The sequence below is a fragment of the Homarus americanus genome, unplaced genomic scaffold, assembly GCF_018991925.1.
Source record: "Homarus americanus isolate GMGI-L3 unplaced genomic scaffold, GMGI_Hamer_2.0 scaffold53233, whole genome shotgun sequence".
NCBI lineage: Eukaryota > Metazoa > Arthropoda > Malacostraca > Decapoda > Nephropidae > Homarus > Homarus americanus.
The window spans coordinates 2226566-2237015 of record NW_024751660.1 but is presented as its reverse complement, the minus strand read 5'-3'; the positions used below and the strand labels follow the sequence as shown (position 1 = coordinate 2237015).

The following is a 10450-nucleotide window of genomic DNA, read 5'->3' as shown; positions in this document are numbered from 1 at the left end:
TCCCGCCTTATATAGGTTGTGGCGTCCCTGTTTTGGATTACGGGTGATTGTGGCGTTATCTCGCGGGTGATGGTGAGCCAAGCGCCTTGTAATGGCCTGTGAGCTGATGACATGGCCGGGTATTGACTCTCCCCTCCCTCCCTCCCTCCCTTCCTTCCTCTTCCTTCCTTCCTCCTCCCTCCCATTCTCCTCTTCCCTCCCTTCCTCCTCCCCCTTCCTTCCTCCTCCTCCCTCTTCTCCTTCCTCCCTCCTTGTCCCCCTCTCCCACTTCGATTTATCATGGCTGTACTTCAGGTTTATATGAAGTGCAACACGATAAGTCCAACTGTGTCATACCGAGGGTTTAATCTTATCGTATTACTGTTAAACAAATGCCGGATCACCTGAAGATTAGACACCCCAGTTTATTTCACCTGTTAATATTGAAACAGTTTATTTAGCCAGAAGAACACAGATACAGAGTCGATAAAAATCATAATATTAACACGATAACCTAACCTAACCACACCACCTTAGCGCCACCTGGGTGATTGGTTAGGCTAGGTTACGTTAAGGTTGAGTTAGGTTAGGTTAAGTAAAGGTAGGGTGGGTTAAGTTAGGGTAGGGTAGATTAAGTTAGGGTAAGGTAGGTTAGGTTAAAATAGGGTAGTTTAGGTTAGGGGAGGCTAGGTTAAGATAAGTTAGGATTGGGTTGAATTATAATAGGTTAGGGAAGGTAAGGGTAGTTTAGGTTAGTTTAGCTTTAAATTAACTTAAGGGAACATTAATTCAGGTTAAGTTAGGTTAGGTGAGCGTTAAGGTAGTTTAGACTGGAGGTGTGGGGGAAGGGATGGGGGGGCAATCTTCAGATGATCCAGAAGTGTTGACGCGTCGCGAAGGTAAACATAAGTCTTGATACCACTGAGATTTACCCTCAAGTGAACGCCCGTGTAAAATATTCAGCGGGACCAGGAACTGTGATGGAGGTGGCGGCCAGTGTATCCGGGGGTAATGACTCGACGCCTCCCACCTCCTGACGGCGGAGACAACGAAAATTGAATCCTTAAAAGCTTCTGGAAACTTAATATAAGACTTGGTTAAAAAGAGGAAACATTGCAATACCTGTAATGAGTGATGGTCGGAGACAACACCGTGTTATGTTGTAAGGTGTTGTGCAGGTGAGGGGAGGTGTTGTGGAGGTGAGGGAAGGTGTTGTGGGGGTGAGGGAAGGTGTTGTGCGGGTGAGGGAGGTGTTGTGGGGGGTGAGGGAAGGTGTTATGGAGATGAGGGGAGGTGTTATGGAGGTGAGGAGGTGTGATGGAGGGAGGGAGGTGTTATGGAGGGAGGGAGGTGTTGTATGGAGATGAGGGGTGTGGAGGTGAGGGAGGTGTTATGGCGGGGAGGGGAGGTGTTATAGGTGAAGGAGGTGAGGGAAGGTGTTATGGAGGTGAGGGGGAGGTGTTATGGAGATGAGGGAGGTGTTATGGAGGTGAGGGAGATGTTGTTGGAGGTGAGGGAGGTGTTATGGAGGTGAGGGGAGGTGTTATGGAGGTGAAGGGAGATGAGGGAGGTGTTGTGAGGTGAGGAAGGTGTAATAGACCTCGTGTTATAGGGCCACAGAAAGGACCCTTACTAATGCCCTAGTTGTAAGTTAGGTCCACAACCAGGCCATCCCTTTCTAACTGATCCCTAATGTTCATGGCCGAATGACGTTGGGACCTTCTAAAATTGGAGTTAGGTTAGGTTAGGTTACGTTTGGTTAGGTTCGGTTTGGTTTGGTTACGTTAAGTTACGTTAGGTTAGGTTACGTTGGGTTACGTTAGGTTACGTTAGGTTAGGTTTGGTTACGTTAAGTTACGTTACGTTAGGTTTGGTTACGTTAGGATACGTTAGGTTAGGTTTGGTTACGTTAGGTTAGGTTAGGTTTCATTTGGTGTGTGTCAAATTTCACACTTCTCAGGGTTACACACACACACACACACACACACACACACACACAGTAAGTGTGTCGTGTGTACATCCTGTCATTATAGTGTTGAAGATGCCTTGAGAGTGACGTCACACGAAGCCTTGAAAATACTCACTTAATCTGAAACGAAAAACAAACAAACAAATATATTTCTTTGTTTTTATTAAAAAACACTACAGGTATGGTGATTAGTTATAGGGAGTCAGTTCATGTTTATAGAGAGTCAGTTCATGTTAATAGAGTCGTTCATGTTTATAGAGAGTCAGTTCATGTTAATAGAGAGTCAGTTCATGTTAATAGAGAGTCAGTTCATGTTGAGTCGGTTCATGTTTATAGAGAGTCAGTTCAGGTTTATAGAGAATCAGTTCAGGTTTATAGAGAGTCAGTTCATGTTTGTAGAGAATCAGTTCATGTTTGTAGAGAATCAGTTCATATTCAGTCAGTTCATGTTTATAGAGAGTCAGTTCATGTTTATAAAGAGTCAGTTCATGTGTATAAAGAGTCAGTTCATGTTTATAGAGAGTCAGTGCATGTTTATAGAGAGTCAGTTCAGTTTTTGGGCGATGAGATCTACTTTACAATGGAATTATATCATGATGGCTAGTCAGATGGGCCCCAGTTTCTTAGACCCTAACCTAACCTAACCTAACCTAACCTAACCTAACCTAAACATTACAATAGGGGCTCAGGCCTAATGAATCGATCCCATTAAGTAGGTTAGGTTAGGTTAGGTGTTAGGTTGGGACAGGTTAGGTTAGGTTGGGATTGGGTTGGGTTGGGTTGGGTGAGTCACAGTGGGAGGCTTGTGGCGTGAGTACTGTGAATTAGTGGCGCACAAGTTAATGGTGTGATGGTTCTCTTTACCAGCACCATTATATGTACGTAAACACACACACACACACACACACACACACACACCCACACACACCCACACACACACACACACACACACACCCAACAGCCGGATATTTCAGAGAGAGGGACGGTGGGAAGAAGGAACGAAGGAATGAAAAAATGAGGAAGGTGAGGTTGAAGGTAGGGGAGGGAGGGAGGGAAGGAGGTAGTGATGGGGGGCAGGAAGGAAGGAAGGAAGGGTGGAAAGAAGGAATGAAGGAAGGAAGGAAGGAAGGGAGAGAGAGGGGAGGGAAGGGTTGCAACACATATGACCCTTGCAATAAGGCGTGAAATATTTACATACCAAGAGTAGTTGATACTGAAGGCCAACTTACTAGTGTGTGTGTGTGTGTGTGTGTGTGTGTGTGTGTGTGTGTGTGTGTGTGTGTGTGTGTGTGTGTGTGTGTGTGTGTGTGTGTGTGTGTGTGTGTGTGTGTGTGTGTGTTGTATTATATAAAGTAGGTATTGTATTTATATGACGTGAATGTAGTTGTATTGTGAAGTCATGAGAGTAAACTACTGTAAACACACACACACACAACAACACACACACACACAACACACACACACACACACTCTCACACACACACACATCTTGAGGAGGATTGTTATTATGGCGTTGGTGTTTCCGTCTCTTAATTTGATGGCGTTGAGAGAGAGAGAGAGAGAGAGAGAGAGAGAGGGTAGAATAAAGGAAGTGGATAAAGAATGTGAGTAATATCTCGTAACATCTCTGAAGGCGGAGAGACAGAGAGAGAATCGCTTTGCTCTTCTCTTTTTTTTTTCTCTCAGCATATTGGAGGCTGTGGCAGAAATATTTGACCATTTGTGGGGGGAGGGAGGGAGGGTCTGACATGTGGTGGTGTGCTGATGCTGTTATTGCTCTGTGTTGGGGGTGCTGTGAGGCTGTGTTAGGGGTGCTGTGTTGGGGTGCTGTGTTGGGGGTGCTGTGTAGGCTGTGTTGGGGCTGTGTTAGGGGTGTTAGGAATGCTGTGTTAGGGATGCTGTGTTAGGGTGCTGTGAGGCTGTGTTAGGGGTGCTGTGTTGGTGGTGTTAGGAATGCTGTGTTAGGGTGCTGTGTTAGGGGTGCTGTGTTGGGATGCTGTGTTAGGGGTGCTGTGTTGGGGATGCTGTGTTAGGGTGCTGTGTTGGGGTGCTGTGAGGCTGTGTTAGGGTACTGTGTTGGGGGTGTTAGGAATGCTGTGTTAAGGATGCTGTGTTAGGGTGCTGTGTTGGGGTGCTGTGAGGCTGTGTTAGAGGTCTGTGTTGGTGGTGTGAGAATGCTGTGTTAGGGGTGCTGTGTTAGGGGTGCTGTGTTGGGGATGCTGTGTTAGGGGTGCTGTGTTGGGGGTGCTGTGAGGCTGTGTTAGGGTCCTGTGTTGGGGTGTTAGGATGCTGTGTTAGGATGCTGTGTTGGGGTGTTGAATGCTGTGTTAGGGATGTCTGTGTTGGGGGTGCTGTGTTAGGGTGCTGTGTTGGGGTGTTAGGAATGCTGTGTTGGGGATGCTGTGTTAGGGGTGCTATGTTAGGGGTGCTGTGAGACTGTGTTAGGGTGCTGTGTTGGGGTGTTAGGAATGCTGTGTTAGGGATGCTGTGTTAGGGTGCTGTGTTGGGGTGTTAGGAATGCTGTGTTGGGATGCTGTGTTAGGGGTGCTGTGTTAGGGTGCTGTGAGACTGTGTTTGGGGTGTTAGGAATGCTGTGTTGAGGGATGCTGTGTTAGGGGTGCTGTGAGACTGTGTTAGGGGTGCTGTGGAGACTGTGTTAGGGTGCTGTGAGACTGTGTTAGGGGTGCTGTGTTGGGGGTGTTAGGAATGCTGTGTTAGGGATGCTGTGTTAGGGGGTGCTGTGTTAGGGATGCTGTGTTAGGGGTGCTGTGTTAGGGTGCTGTGTTGGGGTGTTAGGAATGCTGTGTTAGGGATGCTGTGTTAGGGGTGCTGTGTTAGGGATGCTGTGTTAGGGTGCTGTGTTAGGGGTGCTGTGTTGGGGTGTTAGGAATGCTGTGTTAGGATGCTGTGTTAGGGGTGCTGTGTTAGGGATGCTGTGTTAGGGGTGCTGTGTTAGGGGTGCTGTGTTGGGGTGTGTTAGGAATGCTGTGTTGGGGATGCTGTGTTAGGGGTGCTGTGTTAGGGGTGCTGTGAGACTGTGTTAGGGGTGCTGTGTTGGGGTGTTAGGAATGCTGTGTTAGGGATGCTTTGTTAGGGGTGCTGTGTTGGGGGTGTTAGAATGCTGTGTTGGGGATGCTGTGTTAGGGGTGCTGTGTTAGGGGTGCTGTGAGACTGTGTTTGGGGTGTTGGGAATGCTGTGTTAGGGATGCTGTGTTAGGGTGCTGTGAGACGTGTTAGGGTGCTGTGAGACTGTGTTAGGGGTGCTGTGAGACTGTGTTAGGGGTGCTGTGTTGGGGGGTGTTAGAATGCTGTGTTAGGGATGCTGTGTTAGGGGTGCTGTGTTAGGGATGCTGTGTTAGGGTGCTGTGTTAGGGGTGCTGTGTGTTAGGGGGGTGCTGTGTTAGGGTGCTGTGTTAGGGGTGCGTTAGGGTGCTGTGTTTGGGTGCTGTGTTGTGTTTGGGGTGTTGTTTGGGGTGCTGTGTTGTGATACCGTGTTTTGCGCTGTGGTGCTGTGTTGGGTGCTGTGGTATGGTGCGGTGGCGCTGTGGCGCTGTGGTGTGGTGCTGTTAGTGGTGTTGTGGTGTTGTGATGCTGTATTGAGGGTGATGTGTTGTGGTGCTGCGGTGGTGCTGTGTCGTGGTGCTGTGGTATGGTGCAGTACAGTTGTGGTGGTGGTAGTGATGCTGTATTGAGGGTACGTATGGTTGCTGTGTTTGGGTTTTGTGTGCTTATGGTGTTATATTGCTGTGTTGTGACATTTATGATGCCTGTGGTGCTTTTCAGCAGTAGTAGCAGCAACAGTAGTAGCAGTAGTGAGCAGTAGTAGATTAACAGTAGTAGTGCAGTAGCAGTAGCATAACAGTAGTAGTAGTTGTAGTAGTCCTTATAAATAACTTGTATTTCATTTATGCTATAGTGGCCCATTCCTATAGGCCCCAGTCTCCATTGGTCCCAAGTCCTACAGGCTCCCAATCCTAATAGGCCTCAGTCCAAGTGGGTATTGGTTCGAATAGGCCTTGGTCATTAATTAACATTATTCTTAATGGGTTCAAATCGTAATGGTTAAATTGGGTTAGGTTAGGTTGTTAGGTTAGGTTAGGTTACGATACGACTTGTTAGAAGTGGGACTCATTTGACTTCTAATCTTCCAAATGCATTCTAATACACTTAATGGGGTGAGGGGGGGGGGGTGTAGTGTTAGGTGTTGGCGGTGCTGTGTTAAGGGTTCGGGGTTCTTATCAGGGGTTTATACGTGGCTTCAAACTATAGGATTCAGGTTCGTTTTGGGGGATTTTACTTGTCAATTAGACGTTTATTTCGTATATATGGGTTCAGAAATCATTGTCTTGCTATCTTCGAACCCCTGAAACGAACCCTTTAACTTGGTATTTCTATGTTTAGGTGAAAGGTTCAAAACTCGTCCGTTAGTGAGAGGTTGAGGGAGTGGGAGTGAGGAGGGGGAGTGGGAGGCTGGAAGGAACAGACAGATTGGGTGTGTTAGATACTCCGTTAATCTCCTCTACCAATAAATTCAATCAGGACGGCAGACAGACCCGGGTTCCACAAGACTTCGTTCACCCTAGAGACACACACTCTACTCCTGATCAAGTCTCACCACCTCCTGGCTCCCCCTTACAACTCCACAAATTCACACATAACGGGAAACCCAACTCTCAAATTACTTATAAAATGGGGGATATTTCTTTCGTGTTTGTCTGTTTATCGCTGTGAGTATCCGAGAGAGATATAGGAGAGAACGGAATCTCCTGCATTGAACGAATATCTACGATAGGGTCAGATCTTACGGCCGAAAGATCCGTAAACACATGATTAGGTTTGGGATGGTAACTCACGCTGAGGGGAGGAGTGACGCGGGAAGAGAAGGTCGTTATGAGCCCTGTACACGACCTCGCCAGACCAGCCACTCCCGTCACTAGGGCAAGACGCAGTTAGGATCAGTTCCCCAGCACCAGGAAGACGGGTGGTAAGGGCTGGTGATTGTCTCCCAGTAGTGGTAAGGAGGAGGAAGGCCCATTAGGTTGTTGGGGGACCTGCTGGAGGAGTTACTTCTGCTGCTACTGTAAGATGGTCCTTGGTATTGCTGCTATTTCTTTGGGTGTACTACGTTTTATGTTTTAAATTATAATGCTCTTTTTTTTAATTTTGCGGAAGGTAAATTTTGGCATAATGTTACGTTTTTATTGTATATCATCTGTATTTTGTTTTTTTAACTTTTTGTTTTCTCGGCTTTGATGATGGAAAATGATTTTCCGAAACGTTAGTGATTAAAGAAACCCAACTTAGTCAAGATGTTTGTGTTTTCCCTGGTTCTCCTCTTCATTATGAAACTACGCTTTCCACGTAACAAGTCCATTGCTGAAGTTTTATATATATATATATATATATATATATATATATATATATATATATATATATATATATATATATATTGATAAAATCACACGGGATTTATCTTATCCACGTTTTCATTGTGGATCTACATGAAATATATATATATATATATATATATATATATATATATATATATATATATATATATATATATATATATATATTTTAATCAGTGTGGTTCAGTTTATGTACAACAGAGAGTTTATCTCATAATTTTTAGGCGTTGTTACAATAGTGTATTACTAACCTTGTTACGCGCTTAAAGACTTTCGTTGTTGACGCGCAGTAATAACTTTATAATGATAAAAAAATTTATGTATTTCAGTATTTGTTTCTGTATTAAAAAGTTCAAGTTGTGTTTTTTCATGTATTTATTGTATGTATTAAGTGGTTATTGAAGAATGTAGTGTTAATTGAGGTGTGTCTCCCTCCACCAGGTCCTAAGGGCGAGCCAGGATCCAGAGGACGGCGGGGCAAGAAGGGCAAGGATGGTGAAGCTGGTCCTATGGTAGGTGGTGACCCCAGGGTCCTATCTCAGGGGTACTAGGGCCCCAGGGTCCTCTCTCAGGGGTACTAGGGCTACAGGGTCCTTTCACAGGGTATGAGGGCCCCAGGGTCCTCTCACAGGGGCATCAAGGCCCCAGGGTCCTCTACATCCTACAGGGTGCTAGGGCCTCAGGGTCCAGTACAGCCTGCAGGGTACTATGGCCCCAGGGTCCTCTTAAAGACTGAGGGTTATTAGGGGTCCAAGGTCTTTTCACAGGGACTAGGGACTTTCCGGGGCCTGACAAAGGGACGTGTGTGAGCTGGTATGAACGTGTGTGGGCTGATATGAACGTGTCTGAGCTGGTATGAACGTGTGTGGGCTGATATGAACGTGTGTGGGCTGATATGAACGTGTGTGGGCTGATATGAACGTGTGTGGGCTGATATGAACGTGTGTGGGCTGATATGAACGTGTGGTATGAACGTGTCTGAGCTGGTATGAACGTGTATGGGCTGATATGAACGTGTCTGAGCTGGTATGAACGTGTCTGAGATGATATGAACGTGTCTGAGCTGGTATGAACGTGTGTGGGCTGATATGAACGTGTCTGAGTTGGTATGAGCGTGTATGAGTTGGTATGAACGTGTGTGGGCTGATATGAACGTGTGTGGGCTGATATGAACGTGTGTGGGCTGATATGAACGTGTGTGGGCTGATATGAACGTGTTTGGGCTGATATGAACGTGTGTGGTCTGATATGAACGTGTGTGAGCTGGTATGAACGTGTCTCAACTAGTATGAACGTGTGTAGGCTAATATGAACGTGTGTGGGCTGATATGAACGTGTTTGGGCTGATATGAACGTGTGTGGTTTGATATGAACGTGTGTGAGCTGGTATGAACGTGTCTGAGCTGGTATGAACGTATGTGAGCTGGTATGAACGTATGTGAGTTGGTATGAACATGTGTGAGCTGGTATGAACGTGTGAGAGCTGGTATGAACGTGTGGCGGCTGGTATGAACGTTTGTGAGCTGGTATGAACGTGTGTGTGAGCTGGTATGAACGTGTGAGAGAACGTGTGAGAGCTGGTATGAACGTGTGAGAGCAGGTTTGAACGTGTGGGGGCTGGTATGAACGTATGTGAGATGGTATGGACGTGTTTGAGCTGGTATGAGCATGTCTGAGCTGGTGAAGTGTGTGTGAGCTGGTATGAAAGTATGTGAGCTGGTATGAATGTATGAGCTGGTATGAGCATGTCTGAGCTGGTATGAACGTGTGAGAGCTGGTATGAACGTGTGGGGCTGGTGTGAACATTTGCGGGGAGCTGGTATGAACGTGTGGGGGCTGGTATGGACATTTGCGGAGCTGGTATGAACGTGTGGGGCTGGTATGGACGTGTCTGAGCTGGTATGAACGTGTGGGGCTGGTATGAACGTGTAAGAGCTGGTAGGAGCATGTCTGAGCTGGTTTGAACGTGTGTGAGCTGGTATGAACGTATGTGAGCTGGTATGAGCATGCCTGAGCTGGTATGAACGTGTGAGAGCTGGTATGAACGTGTGGGGGAGCTGGTATGAACGTGTGGGGGCTGGTATGAACATGTGTGGAGTTGATATGAACGTGTGTGGGAGCTGGTATGAACGTATGTGAGCTGGTATGAACTTGTGGGGGCTGGTATGGACATGTGTGGGAGCTGATATGAACGTATGTGGGAGCTGGTATGAACGTGTGGGGGCTGGTATGAACGTGTGTGAGCTGGTATGAACGTGTAAGAGCTAATATGAGCATATCTGAGCTGGTATGAACGTGTGAGAGCTGGTATGAACGTGTGGTAGGCTGATATGAACGTGTATGGGCTGGTATGAATGTGGAACTCGTCATTCACAAATCAGGTTGGTACTTTACAATGATAGCATCTGGTGCCGTGTCCTCATTGGCTGCCCTCCATGACGTAGATCTGAGGTCATAATGAGAATGTAAACAAACTATGACGTCATTCTTAAAACTTGTTATTTATGAATGTGTTGTGTTCTAGTGTGTGTGTGTGTGTGTGTGTGTGTGTGTGTGTGTGTGTGTGTGTGTGTCCCAATTAAGTGGAGAACCCATAGTGTACCAGTTAACCGGATCACCCATAATGTCCCAAATTAACCAGACAATCCCAACAGTGTCCCAATTAACCAGACGATCTCAACAGTGTCCGTCCCAAATTAACCAGACGATCCCAACAGTGTCCCAATTAACCAGACGATCTCAACAGTGTCCCAAATTAACCAGACGATCTCAACAGTGTCCCAATTAACCAGACAATCCCAACAGTGTCCCAATTTACCAGACGTTCCCAACAGTGTCCCAAATTAACCAGTACGATCTCAACAGTGTCCCAATTAACCAGACGATCCCAACAGTGTCCCAAATTAACCAGACGATCCCAACAGTGTCCCAATTAACCGAGTGGTCTCTATATTTCAGGGTCCAAGTGGTCCACCAGGCAAAAACGGCTTCCCGGTACTAATCCTCTGTTGTTTCTCTGTTGTTGAACCTTCTGTTGTGTACTGTTGATATGTCGTTTGTATCCTCCTGTTGATATGCCGTTGTAGTGAGTTGC

General features: G+C 46.5%; 1 protein-coding gene across 1 annotated transcript in view; it reads left to right on the top strand.

Moving 5' to 3' along the window:
• Nucleotides 1-829: 829 nt before the first annotated feature.
• LOC121854725 (collagen alpha chain CG42342-like) overlaps nt 830-10450 on the top strand; it is a 91781-nt gene continuing 82160 nt past the window's right edge. Inside the window, exons 1-5 of the mRNA XM_042349460.1 lie at nt 830-878; nt 2207-2449; nt 5881-5945; nt 7761-7868; nt 10315-10350. Of these exons, the coding sequence (XP_042205394.1) occupies nt 830-878; nt 2207-2449; nt 5881-5945; nt 7761-7868; nt 10315-10350 (501 nt within the window). The remainder of the gene's footprint in view (nt 879-2206; nt 2450-5880; nt 5946-7760; nt 7869-10314; nt 10351-10450) is intronic.